We start from the raw sequence: 27,996 nt of genomic DNA on the forward strand, positions 1-27,996 counted from the left end.
AGTATTTTTGATCATAGAGTTTTAGTTTTCATTAAATAGCAAAATAACAACAATAAGGGAAGTTAGTGCACTGGATTTCCCTTGAGGAGATCCTGGGTTCGAATCCAGCTGTCGACCCTTTTTTTTCAATTTCTAGAAACTTTTTACTAGTCACTGTCCGGTGATGGATAGTATTGTCTTTAACGAGATATCACTCCAGCAGTCCGGGAGTCAATGACCTTAGATGGTGACGCGCCTTAAATTAAAAGAAATAACAATAATTATTAAATAAATTAAAAATAATTTAATACAGAAGTAAATGCATAAATAGATAATTCGTAATTGTTAATTACAATTTCACAATAACATTCACTCAGCAGTACCCTCAAATCTCGGCCACCTTTGCAAATTGCTTAGATTGAATCGAACTTATGAATCCAAAATTGATTTTGCCATTAAAGTATTGTTAATCTATGGATTTTCTCCCTTCATACGTTTACTTTCGTGTGAGCTATAGTTTCACACTGGTTGTTTTCATCTTGTTAATTTCGAGTTCACTTCTCTTTGTTTCAGTTTTCAATTTCTCTCTAACAATGTGGGGATTGACTTGGCCGTGATTACGCATATTCTGTATAAGCCAATGCTGAAGGATTGTACGTTACAACAGTCCTTCTGTGTATACTTATGCAAATGTATTTACTATTAATTTAAACTTCCGTTTGAATTACATAATAATATCAGTTTATAGATTCCGTATCAAATGATATTTCATGTTGTAGTGGTCACGTTTAATTCATGATGAATCATTATTTATCTAAACGTAAAAACTAACTTAAATACTAAAATCAACTGACCCTTATCTTTAGTTCTCCTACAACAAAAACCTGTTGTGAAGGGTTGCATGCAAAAGAAAAGTAACCTATATACTCTGTTCTATTTTATCCTTTATTTTTCCAACAGAAAATGAATTTTCTTTACTCGAAGCAATTTATTGTACTCCTTCCAAAGCCGTCCCCTATTATTACTAAACTCGTGTTCTGCTGTGAGATAGCTCCAATTAAGTGGTGGGCTGTTCGAAAATAGCCCTATGTTTTTAAATTTGATCTCTGGTGAAATGTAGCCAAAAGTAAAATAATACCTTTTCATAAGGGTAAATTAGGAAAACAGAAGAAATTTATTTTCAAGAAGAAAGAAATTGAACTGATCAGAGAATTCAGATACCTCGGTATCATATTTTCATCAAGTGGAAAATTTAGAAGAGCGAGTGAATATAACAAATCAATGAGCAAAACTGCAGCTGCAAACGTGAAACAAATACTATCCAAAGGAAAATCAGATACATGGAGGACTAAAGAAGTACTATTTGATTCGATGGTAAATAGCGTATTGCTATATTGTGGGGAAATTTGGGCGTCACCTTATGCGGAAATCTTGGAAAAAGTACAAATTAAATTTTTCAAATCACTCTTACAGCTGCCAAAATCAACTCCTGATGCGTTACTTAGACATGAACTAAACAGAATTCAAATCAACTATCACATATTTAAGAGGGTTCTATCATGGTGGATAACATTGCTTGGAATGAATGATAATCGTATTCAAAAATTATGCCTAAATCGCCTCATAAATTTAATTGGTAATACACAAATTCCTTTTAACTGGTGTTCCTTTTTATACAATTATTTAACTAAAATAGGAGCCACTCATTTATGGATCTCTCAGGACTACAATGAAATAAGAAAAAACAAAAATAATTTATTAAATGCTTACAAAAATCATCTTATTAGTATTGATCTAGAATCTTTATTCAAAACAAGATGCAACTGCTACATTAGGTTTGTGAGTCAGTACAATTCCGCACCGTTCTATCTGTCCTTGAAACTTCCGTTGCACTTTCTTAAACTAATAGCACAGATCCGACTGGCAAATAAAAAATACCCAAGAATAGTGTTTAAAGATGATAAACATGATTTCAACCCTACTGAAAATTGCTCATTCTGTAAAGGTGGCTCATTGGATACGCTTGAGCATCTTCTGTTGGAATGCCGTACATTTAGCGCACTTAGAATTAAGTATTTTGACAAGCTACCGGGTTTAAAGTTAGATGCGCTAGATATAATCTTGAATCCCTATTCAGAGTTAGAAATTAAAAACTTATATTACTTTGTCATAAAATGTTTAGAAATTAGAAAAAAATTGAAACCCTGGTTATAAATTAGAAATTAAACAGCAAAAACAATTTTAAGTTGAAATGTACCATTTTCAGAATAAATAAATTATATTAACTAGAAAATTAAGTCGTAAAAAATAGTTGCGGTAACTGTACAAAGAGTCAAAGTTCTTATAATTATAATGTTAGAAAGTCTCTGTATTCTTTATATTTTTATGTCCTCTTGCCAATGTTTTTTTACATTTATCGTATATAGGTAAGTTTTTGTATCAAAAGAAAAAAAAAAAAAAAAAAATTCTCTTTATTTTTTGTGCATCTATGAGAATAACTATTATTTTGTTTAGATTTATGTAGAATATGTTGAATATGTTGAACTCCTTGCTGTAAAATTTACATTTTTAGAAGCAATAAATTTGATTTGATTTGATCTCTGGTGAAAAACAATTCCGAGAGCCATCAAATGACCAAAAGGCTCTTCTAAAACCTTCTTGTTAGCATTTAAAAAAGATTGTTAATGAGTGGATGTATGATATTATACGAGTACAATATTTTTACTTTATTTATTATTTTTTAAGATAAAGCTGTACACAAATAATTATCAATGAACACAAATAATTTTGCTTTCGTCACCAGGATTGGTCTTTCATCTCTAAGGTTATTCCTGGGCAACTTCCTTTTTTGTATTTTAAGCAGTAATTAGGATTTGTTGAGAGCAGAAGATCGTGGAACTTTCTAGACCTAAAAAAGAGAGTCACTAATGGTCGCTGTAGTATATATTGAAGCCTTTGTATTCTGTACAGAATGGATGGTTTGACAGAAAGCGGTGCAGCCAGATAGGTAGTATTACTCTCTCGTATATCAGTATCATATTTTAGAAGTTGGTGTGTTTTTTTCAGAACAGATGCCGCCTTATTGAGTCTGGTGTGGAAGTTCCAAGTTACTCGGCAGTCTAAATGAAGTCCGAAATAACTTTTAACTTATTTTCTTTGGCGGACTACTAACTTACAAAGATATGTTGATGGCATCGGTAATAGCTGATTAAGAGGAGGGTAAAAATCTACTTCTAAATCCACACACCGGGCAGGCATTCATCCTACGTAAACGTCCATGCCGGCAGAATAAGAAATCAGGAAATCGCTGTAATCTAGTTCGCGAAACGATGACTGTGTCATCTGCATTCGTCGTGTTTTTATTTGAAAGTGGTAAGTAATGAGTAAAGATTGAGTACAAAATGGGGCCACTTTCTTTCAGATCAACAGCTTTGGTGAAGTAGATCCTATCTCATGAAGATCTAGTTTAGTATCTGTGGAGTCTTGGATGTCATACTTTAAGAATGCTGCTTTAAAGTGTTCATCGTTGTCTAGGGTATTTATATTTTGCCGGTCAATTGGTGTGATATATAGTCGGAAATTGAGTGAGTGTGACGCAATCAAACTGATGATCTGAAAGTGAGAAATTTGAATGCTGAGTCAGAGTCGGCTTAAAAGTAATTTTTTATATACGATGTCAAAGTTGGTGAGAAGAAAAATGACTAGGGTGATGGTGACATTATGTTTTCGGGGGCTTATGGAATAATATTATCTTGGCGAAAATCCGGTGTATTGGGAAATAAGCGTTTGCGACGAAGAATGATTCAGATAAATTTTATTACTTTGCTTGGTAGATGGTCTAGAAGTTTTAAAGAAACGAGGTCGAATTTCTTTACAAGGAGCAATTCAAAAATTGGCAATTCAATTGTAACTTTGTTGATGGCGAATTTCACCTCATGTCATGTAAGTAAAAAGAAGCGTAATTGCCTATTTTTTCAGGCATCGTGGAGGGGGCTGAAGGACATACCTCACTATAAAGTGTCTTAATATTAGGGTGCATACATTTTTGAGAAAAACTTAAATTTGAGTTAATACTAACACAATGCCACAATTCCAAGCAACCTATTACCTTGCAGCGAGAATTCCTTGCGCAGTAGATCATTTCTTTATTTGTGCTCTGCAAAAAGACTTCATACTGCTGTTCGGCTCTCCGTTTAAAAAAGAATATTTAAAATTGCTGCTTCTAAAATCTATTTTCTCAGGAGTGAATATTTAAAATGTATGTTCGGCTTCTTTAAATAGATTTGTGTGAGAAATTGAAAAAGAAAAAGAAAAAAAGATGGAGGTATTGACAAGAATCTCTCCTAAGGCAAAAAATAAAACTTTTGGTAATGTTGCATTTCTGTCGAGGAATACGATCTCGAGATACTGATGGAGTCTAACTGGAATACCCGCGAGAATGGCCGTATTTTCCAGTCTGAAGTGTGTTGATCAGACAAGAACGCAATACCTTTTTTAAATGAACAAGAACAGGGAAAAAGTCAAGTGTGGGAAATAGAAAGTCATCTTAATAAATATTTATGATTCTTTTTTTTTTCATTTTGTTTGTTTTGTATTTAAATAAATAAGGTATTTGTAAGAAATTTTTTTAAGTGAATTTACTCTTTGCGCCAGTTTCACAGAATATCACATGAAGTCTGCATTCAGAGTCCCACATGAATTCTAAATGCGGTGCCTTTATTTACTATTAATGTAGTTAGGTCTTTTCATCTGAGGGTTTTGCTGGCTGAGGGAGTCTTGCTGTATATATTGTCAAATTTCAATTTTTCAGCAGAGTTTCTAAATATCAACTAAAACAATAATAATGAAATTAAATAGAACTAAAAAGAATCATCATGCGTTTTTTTCAGTTTGATCAGTGGTATGGCAATGGGACCAAACATAATTTATGTTTTGACGAACATTGGTAACCATATTTTGGCAAAAGCACAATGCTTTGCTAGTTCAGTCAACAAAGGGTGGGTTGAAGGAATAAACGGAGGGGCCCTGGCCTCAAGCAGGCAAAGAGGTTTATCATCAGTAGCTGCGTGTCCTAAATTACTGCGGTATCACTATGGTAAGATGGACATCCCTGGATGATTTTTAGTCCTCTTAACGGGCCGTCATAGATTAAAGCGTCACGCATCAAACAGGCCTGGCAGAAAATAGCCTGTGAAATGGAATCAGCGCGTCACGAATTGTGTCAGGACTAGTTTGGCTCAGATTTCTGCTTTACGGAGAAGAAAAACTGCACGACGTCACAGTTTGCCCAGCAGCCTCTCAAGAGACTCCTAACACTAGACTCCTAAGGCAGGACTGGAAGAGGTCCTCTGTGGACTAGTGGGAGACCCTCACAGTCAAACTTTCTGGCCAACCCCCGTAGTATCCAGTCTGCTATATTTCTCAATTTAAGGTACCAAATACAATTTCCTGACTCTACTCGCAACGAAGTAGAGGAAATTTTCAAATAAAGCAATTTTCAAAAAGTTTAATATTTAGAAGTTCATTCCTTCAGGCCCTAATAGAATTACTCCAGCTGCAAAAGCAGATTGATCACCTGAATAGATAAAGTTTCATCTGGTCTGCACTGTTTTGACTATTCTGCTACACAATTATAGAAGTAACATCTAAAATGATTTAATTTTTAAAAATCAGGAGTACTCATTTGCTTTTTGGGAACTCCAATGAGATCGCTCAAATTAACTAAACTAGCATTATCTCTGTAGAAATGCTTAATAACTTGTCCTGACCTCACTGATTTCAGGAAATTCCTCTTTTAAGATGTTCGAGAGAAAATGTCGCAGGCCGAAAGCGCAATTATTGTTGTAAATTATAATTTAAGTTTTTTACAAAAAGAAAGAATATTCCAACAGAGAGATTTGGAGCAGACTAAATTGAAGAAAGTGTGCAGTGCAATTACCTTTAGCGCTTCCCCAGATAGTTCACCTACCTAATCAACCTTATTGGCTTCTTGCTGATATCTGTTATAAGATTGGCAGATTAGTTTCAGCCAATCTTGACGAATCCATTTACATAATCAAACTGCAAAAAGTTCCGCTATAATTGGCTATTTCAAGTTACAATTTTTAAAAATTTCTCAGTTCTTATTTTTATTTCGTTCTGTACAGGAGTTCTGGTTTCTCTTACACTCAGGAAGTAAGTGGACTGTAAAAATTGATTTTGTTACTTCGGAGGAGTATTCTTTCTACTATTCTTGTTGCTTTTCTGTTTTTTTTCCCCCCTGACGCATCGAAGTCTGTGGCCATTAGCGCCTACTACTCATTTTCTTTTCTCATACAAAGGCCACTAGAGCTGGGAAGGTACCCTATTGTCCTATTGGGCTGCCACACACATATCTTGCTCAGCAAGGCAGGGTGGAGCCTAGGCAAACGGAAGCAGACCGCGCTCCCCTCTTACATTGCTTTTCTGTTATTTCAAAATATAAATTAATAGATTTTTAATTATATTAGTTTTGGCACAAAAGACCAACGCCAATGTAGTGATAGAAAACTCACCTTAAGGTGTAGAATTAGATAATTCTGAAAAGAAACCCTTGCTTCTGCAACTGTGCTAAGGATTCAATGAAATGATTCAAAGAATGAGGAACCAAAAAAAGCGAAGGGATTTAGCCGGGAACCCTTGCACTTACGATGAGGCTTTCCATTCAGCACTGCAGCTTAAGCTTGGGCCTCGTAAGTTATAAGCTCATGAAAATTTAATTAGGTATTAAATTGCTTCAAAGAATGTTGAGCACTTGTTCGCATAAAACTTTTATATTGTTTTAGTAACAGAACATTTTCCCCCAAAACAGATTATAATTGTTCACCAAAAAAATAAAAATAAACCAGAGAAAATATTGATTTTAAAAAAGAAATAAAGAGGTTTTTGTTAGTATTTATGAATTTGCTTTGTTTTCTGACAATAATGTCAGAAAACAAAGCAAAAGCTTTGTTCTGTTTTTAGGTATTTGAATTGCAGGGTTTTGTTTATTAACATGTAAAGTATTTTTAGATTACATTAAACATTGAAATTTATATTTAGAAACATCCGATGACGTTTTTACCTTTTGTTATTGAAGCATGAAGTGGTCTCTCTAAAAAGTGGCATTTTCTCGTCCTTCTATTTTAGAAAACACCTGTGGCTTATTTACATATTGTATGAGTAAGCCTCGACCAAACCAACGTCCATTTTACGACTTTGTGATTAGGTACAGATGCTGTCACTTTTTTTTATCCCATCTGTGTTATTTATCTTTTATACTCAAAGCGAAAAACTTACCTTTTTGAGGGAAAAACAAAATTGAGACAGCTTCTTTAATCTAGTCTCTTGACCACTAAATCACCGTGTTCTCCTGCCTTCTGATTACAGAGAACAGTAAAAATAAGTAATCTTCTGAGAATTCCCTAACAAGGAATACCTTCTGAAAATTTGGTATTTACAGCAGCTTAGAAGCAGGAGCTGCAGTGTTCATGATATAAACAGGACTAGACATGAACATGGTGAATTCCATCACTGGTACCAACAACTTCGGGAGCATCCTGGCAAATTTGATTTGTATTTTCGAATGTCTATTTCGACATTTAATTATACACTAGCCAGTTTTGAAAGCATGTTAAATCAAGAAAAGGACGAATTTCAATGTTAACCCCATTAATCCAGTCCCATTCCTTATCTAACACAAATCGGTTGTGATGTAGAGGATCCTTTTGGTCCCACAGAGGTTTCTTTAAAAAAACTACACCAATAAATGCAGCAATATCCATTTTAACCTTGAAAATTGAGTGCAATGAGAGCGAAGAAATCAATCATGTCACAACACGTTGCTCTACTCTCTCTCTTGGTAGCGTTGCTCTATCTTCGCTTTGCTCCCCACTATGCTCGGTCCCATATGTTAATTTGTGTTTGTTTTCGCCGCTTTGCTCGCCGCTCCACTATGTTTCCATCCTTAGTGGTTTTGCCGCCCATCAGCAAACTGTAATGATCTTCTAGATGCCTTAGACTTTGACCTGTTTCTAAGCCAGATACATTCACCGGTTAGTCAGAATACAACCGCTGGCTCCGGCCACCGGACAGTGTTCTCTAGTTACACACAACTGTCCATCACCGGACAGTGAGGACAGTGAGCTGTAAGAAGCTCCTAGGACAGGGGTTGGCAACCCGCGGCTAGCGAGCCGCATGCGGCTTTTTTATCCAAATTTGGTGGCACTTCAGCCTGTCCAAAATAAATTGTATATTTCAATTTTATTGAAACAAATGAAAATTTCATTTGTTAAAGTAAAGAATTTTTTCAAAAAGAATTTTAAATGTGATGGGTTTGAAATTGAATATTAAAATACAGTATCTAATAATTATATAGGACTGCCGCTATTTTCATTCAAATACAGGTTTAGTTATTATTTATTTGTTTATTTACTTTGCAATATGTGAAAATAAATATATAAAACATTTAAATGTTATTGAATATCATAAAATACTAATTTGTGAATACAAATGATCTACTAGAGCTTTTTACTCCACCATCCTTGCGGATCTTGGTAAGATTTATTAAAATTATTTAGGGAGAAATGGCTCTCTACTTAAAATAGGATGCCGACCCCTGTCCTAGGAAGAAAAAAATCTAAGGGTTAGCAGCTGGATTCGAACCCGGAACCTCCGCGTGTGAATCCAATACGTAAACCACAAAGCTAATCCCTTCCCTATGATAGCAATTGTGATTCTGTATACAACATAAAGGAACGTTCTGTGATTCACAATTGGTAAAAGTTGATGAAATTGATGAAGAATTATGTTCTTATAAAAGTAATCAACCGCAGATATTTGGAATGGATAAGATAAATTGGTTTATTTATCCGAGAAATTCAAACCAAGAGCTCATAATTTGAAAAACACGTACTCGAAATAATTGAAATTTTTTTGTTAGTTTTTAGATTGTACTAATATTTTAGTTAATCACTGTCGATGGATGTTAACATTAAGTAATGTAATAATGAAAAATCTTGAAAAACAAATTATAAATGTGAATAGTTCTATTTTAAAGAGAGACTTGCAAGCATATTTCGACACATTTAAATAAAATATTTTTAACTCTTTCAATTAATTATGAGCAACGGATTCTTAACCACCTAATCAACTTCATCCTTTATTTTGAGCAGATTGCATGCGTGAGCGAATGTTATACTACAAAGCACTGTTTGTAGTTAGCTACAATGGGGTCCTATGATCTATCTTTACGCTAAAGTTGTTACTTAGAAACGGGTTTAGGTTTTCCCACTCCCTATTCTTTCTTCTTAACCTTATGGTTCTTGCAAATTAGCCATCATTCCTTGGTCTGTCTTTCTTGTCTTGGTCTATCTGTATGCCATGAGGAGTAGTAGTTGTGTTTAAATCCAAGCCTGCTCTTGGTACAGTAAAAGTTATATTTTCTGAAAATGCAGTAAACCACGGTATCACTGGTACGGAGGACTCTATAGAGGTATAAAATTTTTCTTTGACGGTTTTTGAGGTTGAGTAAATTTCCGCCCTGTAACGGATTTGTTTTTGAAAGTTTCTTAGATCTGAGACAGTTAGTGGCTCTGATGTTGTTTCTTAGAGGCGGGTGGCCAGTTTCGCGACGTCCTTCTCAGTTCCAGCCAGTCCGCAGTGTCCTCTCACCACACCAGATACACTAATCTACCGTTAGAATTTATTTTCTGTAGCAGATAAAACGAGTCCAAGATCAAAAATAAGGGTCATTACCGGGTTGTTTTAATTTATGGGGAGCGCACATACTGTCAAACATAATGACTGAGTGCTGAATATTCGCTGACAAGATGTGGGATAGGCATTTATTAATGGCTATGAGTTCGGCTGTAAATATTGAAGATAAGTTGTGACCTTTGAATTGGGAACAGGTGTCCGATTGGGAATCATAAATTGAACACTCAACACCATCCTGGAGTTTTAGAACCATCCCTGTATAAGTAATTGACTTGAGGAAATAAGGTTTTAAGTTTAGATAGGAAGTTGAGATTATTTACAGAATTAGGAAGGTTGGTTCGTGTTGGTGAAGATTGGTGATGATACGAGTGCTATCGTTTGAAGAGAGGTTAGAGTCATCAAAGAGTATCTTGAAAGGAGAGGAAGTTGATGTTGGGAGGAAGATAAGCGCGACAGGTCGCGGGAAACCTCAACTAGAATTTGAGTTTTCTTTCGGGCCCAATATTTTCCTGTTAAAACTCTAGATGTTGCATTGCATATTTTCCCAATAGTTGGATGGTTATTGATTACTGCACAAAAATTTTAAGTCCAAATATCTCCCTTCCTAATCTACACAACTCTATGGAGTTGCACTCGATTAAAGATAACTTCATGCTCAACCGTTGAGTGAAATATTATAGTTCCACTTGCAATAATTAAGGCAATTTAGGTAGTTAAAGTTTGCGGAATCTCTCAACTTATTGAATCTTCAACCTAGAAACTGTGTACCATCGGATATTATTGATGAATTCTTAAGGAACACCAAGAAGTATAAATGAGATTCCATCCTCTGTGCAAAGTTCTTCATGAAGCACGGCCATGAAGCGTCTTGATCATTCTTTAGCCCACTTTAAAAACGATCCCTAACATTACAGTCAAGTACTTGAAGACTTAGATATGCTCCTCCAACTCTCTTCTTCTTCAAAAGTCTTTTGCCTCTCTGGGATAAAAAGGGCAGTCGCCTTCGAACACTCCATTGGTTATGACCTCATCACCATTTCTACTCTTCGCCACTTTACCAAAATAGCAATACTTTTTCTGTCCTTGCTCTTTAGCATAGTCCTTCGCATTTTCCTTACGTATGGAAATTCGCTGCCTTCATTCTTCTACTCAAGCCTAAACAACCCTCCCATCTTCATTCGTCCTTCCACCCATCAATCTTGTTCCTGTTAACTGCTATACGAGTACATACTTCTTTTCAAACGTATCTGCCCTCGCCTTGAAAAATTCTTACTTTAAAATCAGTTTGTATTCCTTGCTTGCCACTCCACGATTCACACACATGCTATCACGTTATCTCATCCCTCCCAGTAAGTAAGCGGGTCTGTCAGAAAGTGTTTTTTTTTTTCATACCAAGGTAGGCCTGGCTTGCTGTGGAAGCTTAGAAACCCTTTCTCTTACCCACTACTCAAATCCATTTTGAACAACCTTCCTTAGGCCACTCAGGCTGTTCCTATTCCGCTATACTTCATCCACGCCGCAGTTCCTGTAGGAAGTATCCCTGCTACCTTCCTATACATCTTCACAGCACATATTGCAGAAACGATAGAAACAATATTTGTATCATTACATCAAATGAAGATCCTGCACAGCATTCTTACGCTTTCGTTACCCCAAATTCCGTCGACTCTGTTTCAAAAAATAAATGATCATTGCCAACCTTGAAATTATTCGGTCCGTACACTAACAGAACCTAGAAGAAAAACTTTTACTCGTAGCATTCCTCAATCGAGCTATTTCATCTTTTCGCCTTTCATAATTAATCATAAATGAAATACAAAAAAAATTGTTATCTATAAATTTTTGATTCCTTGACTGTTACGTTCCCAACCGCACCCTCCAACCCGACTCCATGTTCCATTTGTCACTCAATTAATCCATTCCCGTTCCTGAAATTTCCGCACCAACTTACACTCGCCACCTCAAACTCTAACACAATCACTCAGCACTCCTTTAAAACCTCGCAATCCATCATAAAGTTTAAAACGTCGCTGGCCATGAGATATTAAAGGTCCATCCTAGAGACTTTCAGCACTGGCTGGTATATCCCACCACATAACTCAGTTGTTGCGTTGTACCTAGCTCAGTGTCGCCCTCTGTTTATTGCATTATTGTTCATAACATTCGCTGTGGTATATTGTTTGTCCAGGTGCTAATTAAAGTAATATTTTTTTCTTTTTAATGTAAATTAGATGGAATTCATAATTTTGCGCTTTCTATTGCAGCTTACCCTGACCATGGGCCGCAGATCACTGGAGTGCTGGAGACTTCCTCAGTTGGAGATTATATTACGGGCAATTGCACTTCCGGCAAATCATTTCCAGCACCGAAACTGTCCTGGCTCATTAATGGAGTAAAAGTAGGTAAACTATACTACAAAGTTCTATTTTACTCGTATACAAATTAAGCAATATCTACTATTAAAAAGATATATGGAGATATACGAGTATATCGCAAATAAAGAAAATTTTTGTATATAATAACTAATTTTTAATTGAGCAGCCAAAGAACGTCTTTTTCCCTTTGTGGAGGTTTTTACTGCCCAAACTCCTTTTGCCTCTGTAGCTCAATGATTCTGCACAGAGCGCCATGACTTTTTTAGAAAATCAAAACAGGCACATTAAAGTTTTCATAAGAGCTATAGAAAAATTATTTAAAAAAACATTCATGTATCCTAAATAAAAGAACTACTGCTTCTGATAACTAACTTTGATGCAGACAGAGCGTGAGTTGCAAATATGCAGCAGCTTACACATTATTTTAGATTGTGGATTTCATCCATCATAACATATTCTTTTTAAATTGAAATTTGGATCACTTCTAAAGCTTTTAGTTCATATTACGCTTGACAAGTTTCTTTATTTAGATCGTTAACATATGATATCTCGGACTACACCTTGACAAACGATTAACATGGAACCCCCACTTGAGACTCAAATACAAATACAGATACAAAATGTTAAAAAGACTATTCTACAAACGTTCAAAACTGACTCTGACGAACAAAAGAAAACTACAGGAATGTCCTACTTGCCCCAATATGGTCGTACGGAATACAACTCTACGGAAGTGCCAAAAACATCGAACATCAACCGACTTCAAACCTTACAGTCTAATATCCTAAGAACAATAGTTAACGCTCCCTTCTACACACACAAAATACTCTGATCTAAATATTTCTCTCGTTTCTGAAATAGCCTAATCTCGATACACAAAACTCCACTCAAATCTACACAGTCATTACAACCCTCTGATCCACAACATGTCTACCACAATATTTTCTTCAAATCCACATCGCAGACTAAAGCGGCGGTGGCCATCTCAACACATAACGCTGATATCCTAGAATGGTTGCTGCGTAAGCTTGCCAACGAGGCTAGCTAACGGCTTCCATCACTGTGGATGGTCTTCGTTCATTCCACTCATTTCTGTGGGTGCACAAGCATGTGCTCGTGTATTTATGTAATATGTATTTGCACAATTTCCTTATCTCATCTCTTTTGTTTATTATTCATTGATTACAGTTGCAAAATAAATAAACAAAAAAACAAGATCGTAAAAATACATACATAATTTAATTAATTAAAAATTAATTTAGGCTTCATTATATCTTGAAGACTCTCATGTGGACTTCTCTTAGGAATTAGTAATGTCATTCACATTTTCTGATTCCGAAAAGTAAGTTGCGTATAGCTTCGCACTTGGATTTTAACGAAAAAAAATAAATAAAATGATAAAAATAGAGTAGGTAGCTCCTAGAATTAAAAAATAAACTGAGTACCACAAAGAATACCGACGGACAGATGAGCGCGCCAGCGTGGATCTTTCGAGGAAGACAGGGCAATTTTGAAACAGATCAGATTCAGTGTTCCGATGATGAGGGGGATTTTTGGAGAAAAATAAAATAAAAATTGAAATAAAGAATGACTTAGTTTAGATATTCACATCAATGATGTCGCTAAGTAGTGCTTATACAGTGTAGACCCTCAGAAGTCAAATGATTTTACAAAATAACCACATTTCAACATCATTGAATTACTTTGATGAAGAGTTTGAGAACAAGTTTTTGATGAACTTCAAAATTTCATCAAGTTCGATTCGCTGACCTATACATTATGAAATAAGAACATTAAACCAGCGACCTTGACATTAGCCCACATCTATCCACTTAACATTGATCTGGTTTAACTAACCAACAAATGTCGCTTAACTATGTTACTCAAGTTTAACTATGTAAAATGTTGGAGAAAGTTATCGTCTTTACCAATTAAATTCTTTCTTTAGTTTTACGTATGTTCATCTTGAGTATAAATGTTCCTTGTAAAAACAAAGATTTCTTATTAGTGTTAACATTTTCTGAGAAAATTTTCTAAAAATTAAATATTAAATAAATTAAATAATCATTTAATAATGATAAATAAAGTAAATAATAGAGAAAGTAAATGATCATTTATAAAAGGAAGCTATTAACTTAACTGTTTGCAAAAAAGAGTTCATTTTAAGCTATTTTATAATAATTGTAACTTTAAATGCTTCTCAAAATACCAAAAAAGTATCTGCTACAAAGTTTAGAAAAGCAAAAGGCTTAAAATTGCTTAATTCCAAGATTAAACTCAAAATTACCACTTTGTCCATTATTCATGTTTGTATGTGTTTAATATTCAATATAGTAAATTTCAAATTATAATTTCATTTGTGAATTTGATGATTATACAGATATTACAAGCAGAAATGTATTGTTGCTATAAACTAGAAGTAATAACAACCTCATAATTTGAGTTTCGCGATTAATATTACATTTGTAGTTGTAAATTGCCACAAATGTATATAATTATGTAATTCGAAATTGAATTTCAAATTAAGTTTACCGAATAACATTACGTAACTGCTCAGAATTGTTTCTGTTAATTATGTTGTTAATTTGCTTGAAGATGGTTTAAACTATATTTCGTTAGGCTTCTTGAATATAGTTCTCAAAGAATATGATTAAATATTTAATTTATTTTCTGAGGAATTTTTTTATTTTAAACGAAGGTTTTCATATCTTGTTTGGAAATGCTACTTTTTAAAGAAAGAAAATGAGAAATGAGAAAAGAAAGATAAAGAAGATGCTGCGCCTCAATAAAACAAATTCTATAAATTAAAATAAGAAATCAAGATTCAATTAATTACTTGTCTCATGAATAATTACGTTACATTATCACATTTGTTTCGAATTATCAGTCTGCGAAGATAAATGATTGGAAATTAACAAAAAAAGGTGGTTCATTTCGCTTGGAAGAATAACATTTCTCATCTTGGAATTAAAATTTCTAATTTTTTGTTTGTTCTTTTTTAAATAAACCATTTTCGAACAACTTCTAGAGCACCAATTTAAGCAGAGCTGGATAATATCTTTGATTTTATCCGCTTTAGCGCGCATGTTTATTGTCTCCTTGACCGGATTCAATCTTTCAGTGGTTGATTATTCAGTTTGTTGTAGAGATTTCCACTTCACTTAACTTCATTTGCTGACTCAAACTGGGAAGCGAGCCCATACCACAATACGATATCAGCTTTGCAGGTTTCTGTCTCTAATTGCTCGGCTACTGAGGCTGCTTAATATGAGCTACAAATCTCAAGGATAAAAAATGCACTGTTTAGACGATCATGAGACCCAACTTTTAGCAGCTGTAATCGGTGAAGATGTGAGTTATTCTCTAGTAAAACTTTTATGTTGAAGATGGGTGGAGTCAGCAAGTGTAATGCGAGAGGATTCATAGATGAAGTGGAATCCTCTCTACCCTAGTCTGGTTAATCTACCTCTGTTGATTGTCCGAAACGAAAAGGGATACAATAAGCATGCGTGCTACGACTAATAAAATCAATTGTACATAAAGATGTGAAAGGTAACAAGCTAAGAATCTTTTTCGAGTTGAGGCACTACTGTTCAGACTGTTCAACAGACACTTGTTCAAACAGACTGTTCAACAGACACTACTGTTCAAACAGACTGTTCAACAGACACTACTGTTCAAACAGACTGTTCAGCAAACACTACTGTTCAAACAGAAGGGGGATCCTTCACCCTCCCCCCAAAAAGATCGTTATTTAGTTTTTATGACTTAATTTCCTCTACAAAATTTAAGCAGACAACAATTTTGACACATAAGTTTGTCAAATGTTCCAAATAATTGAGACTCGCTAAAAATATAGGCTCCGAGGGCGTGGGAGAGAAAGACAGAGAGATGGCGACAAATTGTTTGATGAAAGAAATTATCTCACAAAAGGGAACAAGCTGGAAGCTCAAATTGCTATTCCGTTTGTGTACCGGTTGCTTCTATCTCAAGATTAGAAAAAACTCTTTTGCCACCAGATGTGGGACATTACTGACTTTTTTCCAGTTTCGTGCATTTTAAAAAAAAATGGTTTTCTTTTAATCTTGCATAAGAACTGCACTCACAAAGCTTACTTACAAAAGTTTACTTTTATTTGAAATAGTTACAAAAAAAATTGATTCTTGGACGAAAAGAATTCAAACGGTTAGCTTGCCTCAAATGTTACTTTGGTTTTATGAACTCTTCTTAACTACTTACGATTTTGGGAGTAAATAATTTTCTTTTTGAATGGGTTATTCTGCACTATGACCAAAATAGATCTTTTGGGTCCCTCACCGCAGAAGCCAGGTTCGGCCTAATCTTCCTATAGCACCCCACTCACCCAAATCTCCATGTAAGTTCAAGAAAGAGCGCAAAGAGGGCAGACAGGTCCCTGCACTAATAAACCCCATCGACCATTAGGCATTGGCCTTTCGGAGATATTCTGGAGAAGGGTATCTCAAAGAAAAGAAAGAGGAATGATTCTGTGAGGGATTCTCTTGCAACTCTTGGTTGGATCCCCGGCTCACCAAGGAAGCTCTAGCAATGATGGAAGACGGTCCGACTCAGACTGATCTCAAGTTTTACTCAAGACAAAATCTCATTAATATATAGGGTTTGCAATCATTATACTGAAAATCCTACACGGTACGTTGGTTGAAGCCTCAGAATAGTAAACATTCTATTTGGTGATGTCGTATTTGGTTGAAGGATTCAAAACTCTAAATTTTAACTATACATCTAAATCTCCTTAATAGCTTGTAAGGTGTAGGACCGTACATTTCACTGAAAGAACACTTTTGAGTGAAAAACTATCAATATCCATCTCCCAAAATGCCCTTAATAGATTTTTACTAGAAAAATGGTTCAAATAAAACTTGTAGATCTACAATTTGACCATTTGAAATTTGAAGATAATTATAGGAGCAGTTTTTTGAGAAAAATTAAAAATTTTGATGCATAAATTCATTGAAGAGTTATTTCTCTTAGTAAAATTTTACTGTCGCGCTCCCATAAGTCATCTTAGCGAAATGTCAAATTTAAGAATTAGGGGTTTTGTTTATTTATTTGTGTTTTATTACTGGTGGAAACCAACAGCGACATTGAGAAATTTTGATTTAGAGTTGCAGTCTTCAATATTGAGGAGCTGAATAGCGGTATTCAACTTTATAAGTTTTTCTGCACAAAACGTAGTACCTTTTTAGGTTTCGAGGTATTTAAAAATAGATATTTTCTGTACAAACTCAAAATTGAATAGTAGAAATGATCGCAGTTCTTTTAAAGAAATATTAAAATGATCGACTAACCTGTAATTGTCTATTTTTCAGTCTTCACATCTCATCTAACCTTTAATACATCTGTTAGAAAAAAGACAGCTTTTTAAGTTTACAAATATCTCAAAGTTGGCGTTGATGGCAAAGAAAGTATCCAACCTCAACAGATGTGCTTCTGTTTGCTATTCCACGTATGGAAGCATAAAAAGAAGCACATAGCAAAATAAAAAAGTCCCTAAGACTTGTTGAAATGCTAGTAGCGTAACAAGAAAGTGTTGCCTTCCCCCCATACCCCAAGCCAAAGACTGTGTGAGACCAAACTGTGCACATGTCTCGCCCCGCTCACTTTACTCACTTGTAAAAGAAAAAAGTCACTTGTAAAAGTTGCCAATTTTGTTCTGGAGGATTTAGATTGGCCCATCCAGCAGGATATGGTTTATTCACTTTTTGGCACTGTTTATCCAAGTATATGCCTGTAGCAATCTCTATTATTATTACTTAACTTAATTACACACTTTAAACACGGGTAATGTGTGCTTTCAATTACTTTAGAGTGAATTAGTTGTTTACTATTGTGTTATTCTTCCAAGCGAAATGAACCTCCAGTTCTTTGACATTTGTTTCCAATCATTTATCTTCGCAGACTGATAATTCGAAACAAATGTGATAATGTAACGTAATTATTCATGAGACAAGTAATTAATTGAATCTTGATTTCTTATTTTAATTTATAGAATTTGTTTTGATGAGGCGCAGCATCAATACAATTCTATCCTTCGGTTCGTGTCGCAACGCACGAGCAAGAAAACCTTCCGCAATAGTTACTCACAATATTTTTTCCTACTTCTAAAAAAAAAGATTAAAAAAATTAATTATTTAAAATTCAAAATACAAAAAAAAAAAAAAAACGAACGTACTTTACTTAAATTACTTTTACTACTAAATAAAATCCAAGGCCTAGTCTGGGAATTGAATCCAGTACCACAATTCATATTAACCTTTTAGCCTCGCCTTTTACCGATCGGCTATCGTGGCGCCTAAGATACACAGTTATAGAAAGAAGGTTCAAGGCAAGAAAATTGACAATTTTCTTTTGTTAATAGTCTTCGTTCATAAATGGCCACCACTCCAGCTAAAAGAAAATAAAAAATTGAAAAATCACATAAAGACTAAGTCAATTTTTACTATTTTCCCTGAAAAAGAAAATATTACAATAAATTTACTGAAAGTTAAAGCATGTTAGACTCTCAGTTGTTCACATTGTCCAAGGCTAGCAATGAATAAACACAGTGTTTGCACAATATTTCTGCCATAAAAGAAACTACTTCATATTAGAATATATTGTCAGTAGAAAGTTTGTTGCGTTTGTTTAATAATCTTGAGAAAAGTTTGTATCTTTGTTTAAGTTGTTGTTGTTTCAACCTTCTAAGTTATCAGTTCTTTCATGCGGCTGAAATAAGAAAACTGTTTGCGATATTTATACATTGATTAAAGAAAAAGAAGTTAATTTTACTTTTATTCATTTACTCGCTATTGAAATTTAAATTACATTTATTATATTTATTATCATGGGTATTAGTGTGAGTTTTAAGCCTCATGTTCCTTGCAAATCGCTTCGGTGGTACGTATACTAAAACTGGAGCTTCGTATCGGTTAATGGTTAAAAATAGACTACTGAGTCTGCTAGAGAGGTCTGGAGAGGAGCCGGTTCATTGTGTGATTCCCTTGGAGAACAACTTATAATTCTAAGCGCTAATCGGTTCAATTTTTCTTTGTTTCCAGAATTGATTCCAGGCTAGTCAGTTTCTAAACAAGTTTTTTTAACTCTAAAATAAATGAGGAATCGAGATTTCGGTAATAAATGCCATTTCAGTCGAGTAAAATTTATTTTGCCGAGCTTTCGACCTAGGGACTAGGTCATCTTCAGGGCTAGCTTAGAAAGTAATATCGTACTTTTACATTTCAGGGTTGGTGTGTCTTCTGTCAGAAGTATTACTTTCTAAAGTAGCCCTGAAGATGACCTAGTCCCTAGGTCGAAAGCTCGGTAAAATAAATTTTACTCGACTGAAATGGCATTTATTTTTTCATCCTACAATACTCGTATATTCTAGAGGCTCGGTAACATATCAGTATTACAGCCCGAAAATAGATAAGCATTGGGCTAAGTTTTACGCTTTGCAAAACTGTTCTCTCACCTGCATTTTGTTTTTTATTTTTATTTTGGATTCTCATAATCTTAGGACTAATTTTAAAAGTTATATAATTTCAAAAATAGTAGAGGATGGGGAAATAGCGTCAAAAGCTTTTTGAAAGTATGATAAAATAACAAACAATTTTTTTTAGAGAGAGAATATTGATTATTAATCATTTTTTTTTTTAAATTGATTTAGTAATTTACAATCTGTATACATAAATAAATCCAAGAAGTAAATAAGAAAGAATGAGGATATATTGGTATTTGAAGAGCAGGAGGAGAGAAACTACCCAGCGGTAACACTCTCTACTGGAAATCGATGATGTCGACGATTTTCATTGTTCAAGGAAGTCCCTGGGTCATTGGCGATTCAGTCGGTATGGTGGATTGTTAGGAATTAGAGACTGTACAAATGGATTAGAGCAAGTAGAGAGAGCAGTGTGGAACTGGAGAGAAGTATCACGGAAGATAAATTCATAGTATGTTTTGATAAGTGCAGACTCCGTTTTGCCCGAAACCGATTTGTTCATTAAGAAAGACAGATATTGCTTTCGACGCACAGTTGTATAAAATTTATGGAACTGTTTTAGTATGGCTTTAATCAGAGGTACGGTGCCTTTATTTTTGGGTGTGAGAATATGATTTAATTTTCAAACCATATATATGTATATAAATAGTTGGCTAACGTCAATCACAAATAGAACAAAAGAGATCTTGTTGTTTGTCCACGCCAGCAAACTGACCATCGAAGCTCTCATGACGAGCACCACTAGCTCCTATGACAGCTTTCATGTTTTCCGAAACATAACTGAATTTTATTTTTCATCTGGTTGTACTAGAAATCAGCTGAGGGCAGTTTTTTGAAATGATTTTTTACTGAAAATGGTTTGAAGTTACTTGTGTTCACGTGACCACGTGACATTAAGAAAAAAAAATTAACTGGAATTTAATGATTTGGGGTCTCTCACAATATTAAAAATTATTAATTTTCAAACATTAATTATTGCATTACTGGATACTTCCGCAAAGAGGTCTCGTGAGGTCTGTGTTAGAGGTGATGTAATTAAACTTATTTAAAAATAACAAACTTATTTAAGGATCAAGTTAAATATAATTTGAAATTAGAAGTAATATAAAATAAAACAACTTTGTTTAATGAATAATTTCTATTAACTAATATAAGGGAGGGCTTGTTTCATGTGAGAATACTTTCACGAATTTGAAGCTGAAGCTCGGTCGGGTTGTTGTCAGTTTAAAGTTTAACATTACACTATGTACCATACATGTCATCGATTCGCAATGTATCTCTCCTCTGCAATCCTTCAACTTTTTATTTGCCTCTCCGTTACACATCCTAAGGAACAATTGTTTTTCTTAACAGAAAGTCAAAGAATTTGACCATCACCTAAAGATTTCATTATTATGGCTAATTATTTCATTATTAGAAATTCTAATAAACTATTGACCAAAATTACATTTTAAAGATTTTGTTAATATATAATTTTAGTTTTTATATCAGTACCTCGGAGGTACCAAACACTACGTCACATTTTTAATTTTTTACAGGAGAGCAAACGCAAGATTTTTTCGCAATGTTTTCTTACTTATAAGCCCCCGGGTGTTATTTTACTTAAATCTTTGATGTATAATATAAGTAACTTAGATGCACGTTAACAGATGGTTGTGTAATAAAAAACAATAATTTTGAATAATTAGAAAGATTAAAAAAATAAATTTTGAAAAAATGGACTTAGTGTTGATACTGCGAGGTACCGAATTATTGAATGAAATAATTACTTGATATAAATTAAGTCCAACAAATGAACACGAAAACTTCTAAAACAACAGTTTTAGAAATTTTAGTCTAAAAGAAGTGAGTGTTTTTGCATATGAAAGTCATGAACAATTTTGTAAATTAAAACAATATATTTCTTTATTTTAACTGGGGGAAAAAAAATTACAGCTAAATAAAATTGTTAATAACAAAAATTAAAGCCAATTTGAATAATGAATGGTGAAATACGTTTCTAGGTCTGATGTTTTTGGATACATGACGGAGAGGTTCTTTTTCGACCAACATGTTCCATTCCATTTTCCAACAACCCATATCTATTAAGGACGGTGTAAATATGTAAATTTTCCCCAAACAGAGACGGGTGAGAAACATTTCAGAAAGTTGACATGTTCAATTTATTGTTAGAAAATGGCCGCAGAGGATGAATGCTGAATGTCAAGATGTCCTAAATGTGAAAGTCGGTCATGAATTTGAATTGAATTTCACTTTATTCAAATACATTGTCACTTTAATATTGAAGTAAATAACTATAATACAAATATTACTTTATTGAGTTATACTTATAATTGATTTGAAACTTATTGTTACATGACGTAAAGTTACTCTCATATTAATTTTTATTGGTCTAACAAAAAAAATCGCTGTAAATGTCCACACGCGATGTACGCGTCTCATGTCTCTAGCTCAGAGATTCTACTGGTGAGATAACATTCTATTTTGTGGACTGAGGACCTTTGTTCCAATGATTTTGGAGAATATCGAGGTGCGGTCTTAAATAAAAACAAATGTTTTTCCTTTATACCAACGTTTCGGTAATTTCACTACCTTCTTCTGGGTATTGTAAAAAAGTTTGCGTAGTTTAATGTTGAGCTATATCATCATAACTGTTTTTATTTAAGACCGCACCTCGATAAACCCCAAAATCATCCATCAACAACGGTCGAAAAAAACCAAAACCATCCTTGTTCCAATATTGTTCTCGATCGACACTCGTTGAATATAATTCATTAACTACACGCAGAGGAGCTCTCAATTCCAGCTATATACTTAGTAGCGTATCTGTAGGCTGGAGAAATGGCTAGTCTATTTCAATAAAAGGCTAATAAGTGGATCGACCGGTTTATTTGAAAAGCGATTTTTGGCCGATCGCAACCGACGCAACTTAGTATGATTTATTACAAATAAATGGTCGTGACTTATTTAATAACAAAGTTGACTTTGACCATTACGGGACTCCTCGGCAAACTAACAACACTAAGGTTTTTAAAAAAAGTCAGTTGAGAAAACTTTCCCGTCACCAATATCTACTCTTCTTTTGGACCTTCATATTTGAATTACACGATCCAAAATATAATTTTCTAATTACTTATTCACTTATTTTTGTCAGAAAACGCACCAAACTACGCGCACTTAGTTGCAGGCACAAAGACACAGGCTTCCTGTTAATGAAAAGATAATTAAATAAGATTGAATAGGCATATTAGCTGAATAGGTATATTAGCAACATCCTTCTGCAGATCCAATGCCCAGCATAGAGGTGTAGCTATATTCATTAAGTCTGGATTTCATTTCAAGATACTTACTAAAGTTAACTTATTATCTGTAGAATCAGTGTGTGAATTTACAGCCATAGAAATAAAAAATCTAGTAATTGTAACAGTATACCGTCCACCGAATAGAGACTGTGATATGTTTTTTGTGATAATGTCTAGGGTTTTTAAATACTTACTTAGTCTAAGAAAGCAGGCTGTTATATGTGGTGATTATAATATTAATGTATTAAATAATGATAAATTAGTTTTAGATTTTAAAAACTTATGTTACTCGTATGGTTTTGAACTTACATTAGAAGTGGCTACTAGATTAAATTCATGTTTAGATAATGTTATAACTAATATTGACAGAAATAATTTTAAAATAGGTGTAATTAATGACCACATCAGTGATCATTTAGGTCAAATTATTAATGTATCTTTTAATATATTTAAAGTCAGAAATTTAGAAAAATTGACCTTTCTGACCAGGCCATTTAGTAAGGATAATATAAACCTGTTCAAATATTTAATTGGACTTGTTGACTGGGATACAACACTTTCCAGTAATTGAACAAAAAAGAAATAAGCAAAGAAGGAACTGGTACACTGCTGAGCTCCAGCAGATGAAGTGCAGATTGGACATGATTCATGACTGGGTTAAAAGTAGTGAACGATTAGGACAAAGCTATAAGAAGTTAAAGAAAAAATATAAGAATACACTAAAAATAGCTAAAAGGTCTTACAATGGCAGATACATAATGCAAAGTGATAATAAAAATAAAGCAGTTTGGAGTGTTATTAATGGAGCTAAAAATGCTAACATTGATATAGAAACTACCTTGAATGCAGAAACTTTTATTACTTACTTTATTGAGCTGCCTGAAGTGAGTAAAGGTAGTACAACACAGTATCCGACTCTGCGATTAGAGCAGTTTCAAAACAAAAATAGTTTTAAATTTGAGGAGGTTGCAGAGGACAGTGTATTAGACATCGTGAAGAGGATGAAAGGAAAGAAGACTGAAGATCATTATGGTCTTTCAAACTATTTTATTAAAAAGACTATACACTCTTATATTAAACCTCTTACAAAATTAATAAATAATTGTCTGAAAAATGGTACATTTCCGGAGGTCTTAAAAAATATAAAAATCATACCTGTTTACAAAAAAGGAGATGTAAATAATGTGACCAGTTACCGACCTATTGCAATTGTACCAGTTATTTCGAAATTACTGGAATCACTAGTTGCCAACCAGTTGTCTTCATACTTTGAAACCTTAGGCCTATTTCATAGGAATCAATATGGCTATAGGGCGAACAGTTCGACTCAGCACGCCATATGCGCCTTAGTTGAAGAAATATTTCAAGCCTTTGAAAATAAAGAAATATGTGAGGTTACGTTTTGTGATTTGAGTAAAGCTTTTGATATGGTATCACATGAAATATTGTTAAATAAACTGCAGATCTACGGTATAGAAGGAGGACAGTTGGAATTTTTTAAGCAATATCTGGTGGGTAGAATGCAATATGTGTCACATTTAGGAGAAACATCGGAATTAAAGACCGTACAGTGTGGAGTTCCTCAAGGCTCTGTTTTGGGGCCGCTCCTGTTTTTGATTTATTACAATGATGTTGGTGAGTGCTCCTCAGGAAACTTTTTGTTTTATGCGGATGACACCACACTCATTACAAAAGATAAAATCTATGATAATGTTCAAAAAAGTACTTCTAATGGTCTGATGTTTCTGGAAAACTGGTTAATACTAAATAAGTTATCTTTGAATAAAGGGAAAACCACAACAAAGGTTTTTAATCTAATTCAAGAACAAAATGACCCACCTGTCAAGTTTTTAGGCATTACTATGGATTCAAATCTTTCCTGGAAAGGTCACATTCAGATGCTGAGTGGTAAGCTGGCACGACTGATTTACTTATTTAAAAAGCTAAGAGATGTGGTGTCTCTGGATGTTCTGAAAACAGCATATTTCGGCTTGTTCCAGTCCAAGCTGAGTTATGCACTGCTACTATGGGGAGCAGCCTCAGATGCAAAAATCATTTTTAAAATGCAGAAAAAGGCCTTACGGATGATGTTTCATAGTAGAAAAATGGACAGCTGCAAACCACTATTTAAGGAGAATAGAATATTAACATTACCGTCGTTATTTATTTATGCCAATATAATGCATATAAAGAACAACGAGAAAAATGTTTTAAGAAGTGATGAACATTCCTACAATTTAAGAAGCAAAAATGACTTACATTTGCCTAGACGGAGATTGTGTAGGTCTGACAAGGCGCCGGGCATGATGGCAGCCAGGATGTTCAACAAAATTCCACAATCAATAAGAAATACAGAGAAAAAGGAATTTCAGAAAATTATTAAAGACTTCTTATTGAATAATATGTTTTATAAAATAGAGGACTTCTTGTCAAGTAGATGGACTGTTACTCACTTCAAAGTTGAGTGAACTGAAGTAAATTGTACAAAGACATTGTTTGACGGATCATTTCAAAGTTCATTATAACTAGTTTATTGTGATTATTATGACGAGTCTATTGTATGTAAAACATATGTACAGGCAAAATAAAATATATTCTATATTCTATTCTATTCTATTCTATTCTATTTTCTGTGGTTACATTTTAATCAATAAATATTATTAAAAAATTGTGAAGGTTTCCTACTCTCTCCTTTATGGACCTTACCAGTACAAAACAAACACGTCTTTTGAATGGTAAAATATCAAAACTTATGCAGCTAAATCACGATAGCTTTTTAAGAAATGAGGTCGATAATTTGTGTTTACAGGATTGGGCCACTTCTCTTCAATTTAGTTGGGTAATTCAAATTAACAAATAATGGGGAATGGAATGACTTTAAGATATGATTCACGATTTCCGATTCATTTCAGCTTCTTTGATTCTGCTAAAATAAAATTAAATATCGAATTTCATCTTTTATTCTCCATATTACTGTTTGTCCCTGCTTCACGTTGGAAAATCGCGGTTTATATGTAGAGGACGTAGTTATCGTAATTCATTTTAATTCAAAACTTTTTGGGGAGCGCATTAAGTTGTTAAGTGGGTTTGACTCATTGATGCTAACAACAATTATTTATTTTTTTAATTTTATTTTCTAAAAAGTAATAATCAATTTGGGCGCCAATAACTTTAGATGTTGACGCGCCTTGAATCATAAAAAAAAAAAAATCCAATTAACTATTTACAAAACTCTTTCGAATCCGATTTGACTTAACGAGCCTTTCTGTGAAGAACCCATGTCTTCTAAACTGAAGTTCTACTTCATTTTATCAATGCTCCCCCACTACGACTTCATTTCAACTCACATCAAATACCTCAATGTTTCCTCCGTTACCAAACTAATTTATTCTCATTTCCTGCATTTCCTCAAAAACCTTGCAGCATATACCACCAATCCCTATTTCACAAGACATCTATATCCACCCATTCCGACAATCCTCCACGTCTCTTAAACCTAATCGTTGGTATAGCGATCTTCCTGCCAGAGAGAGCCAGCGGAATTCGATAAGCGGAAGTATTCGATAATCCTTTCCTCATGAAAATTACTAAACGAACCAATCTGCCCAACCTACTTACCAACTATTTTCCACTTATTAGATTTTTATTTTTCTCTTGGAGACAATGCGTTTGTCATGTGGCAGGCCTTCACTACTCCCTTTGGGATTGCAATGTTTGCGGCCCTGAGTCATCGTAAGCCTTTCGATTCAATGAATCTCACTATAGGTTGAAAGTTTTGTATAAACTTGTAAACCAAGAGACTTGCAGGTAAATCTTCGTGTAAAGTTAGCACCAACAAAAATTATATATTTTACTAAAATATGGTGTTTGAAGGAACGTCCAAAAAAAACCTTACGTAGCGTTGGAAAGAAATCGATTGCCAGTACATTCCACAAGAAGGAGTCAGAAATATAGAAATGGTTATTCAAGAATGTGTCAAATGCAACTGTTACCGTGGCAAACTTGGATGCAAGTGGCTGTTTGCCTAGTTGTGGTCCTTACTTAGCTTCAGCTCGCCTTGAAGTTAAAGTAAGAAAAGTTTGCGTCCATCCCTCTCGTAGCCACAGTACTGCTTGTGCGTTCTGATACTTACTTTATCTCCTTCTGCTAACTTTAACACTGAAATTCCCACTTTAATTCTTAGAGGAATGTGGTAATTTATTGTCTTACACAGATTTACAAACTTAAACTAGAGAAACATGTTAACTTTTTTCAAAATCACAAAGCTAAAATTCTAAAATTGATGAACAGTTGCATGAATCATGTAACTGCCTTTTTTCTACATTAATTTTTTTGTTTAAGTATATTATATTTACATTATCTCTTTTTTATAATTATACTTCTTTTCAGATTGTATATTATTTCACTCTGTACCCTTGATTAGCGCGATAAGCATCTTGCAATCTTTTTTCTTTTTGCAATAACTTTTTTGAAATTTATAACCACAGTTGCAATAGCCCCTAAAACGATCAGTTAAATCAGACTGGTGAAATGATAATAGTTACCACCCACTGGTAGTTTTGCAAAGAGTCAATCATTGATCTCAACCGCCGTGTAAATTACGGGACCAGAGTCATCTTAGTCGTCGGCTGGAGTTCAAAATGAAAGCTAGTGAATGAGAGTAAGGATGCGAGGAAAGGCGGAGTGAATTTCTTGTGATGGGCATTTGAGTAAAAGGTCCTTCCTGAGTTAATAGTTTAGTTAGAGACGTAATGTGGAGCATTTGTCATGCGGGGGTAGAATCTTTGATTGGGGTATTTGGAATGGAATAGATGTTAGAATGCACAGTTTAAGTCGGTTTTAGTAGCTTGTAATATATAAGATAAAATTCCTCCAAGAAGAGTCCAAGTTAGCGGTACATCTAAACTTTTTCCACGGACCAGTCCATCTGTATCCAAAGCAAAGTGTAAATGCAAGGAAGAACCGTTTGGTTACAATGAACTGGAGGCCATATTTCACGTCGAAAATATCGTGAAAACCACTGATATTCAAAATAGAACATAAAATGTTTCTAGAGGTTTAGTCATGTTCTTAGCATTTTTTCAGAATGTCCAGTTGAAGACTCTGAGGT

General features: G+C 34.1%; 1 protein-coding gene across 1 annotated transcript in view; it reads left to right on the forward strand.

The window, feature by feature from the left end:
- Positions 1-27,996, forward strand: part of LOC141458222 (uncharacterized) — a 372,751-nt gene that overhangs the window by 264,024 nt on the left and 80,731 nt on the right. Inside the window, exon 4 of the mRNA XM_074135959.1 lies at positions 11,958-12,091. Within this exon, the coding sequence (XP_073992060.1) occupies positions 11,958-12,091 (134 nt within the window). The remainder of the gene's footprint in view (positions 1-11,957; positions 12,092-27,996) is intronic.

This window comes from Rhodnius prolixus, unplaced genomic scaffold (assembly GCF_049639745.1).
Source record: "Rhodnius prolixus isolate KJV_2025 unplaced genomic scaffold, Rpr scaffold_1, whole genome shotgun sequence".
NCBI lineage: Eukaryota > Metazoa > Arthropoda > Insecta > Hemiptera > Reduviidae > Rhodnius > Rhodnius prolixus.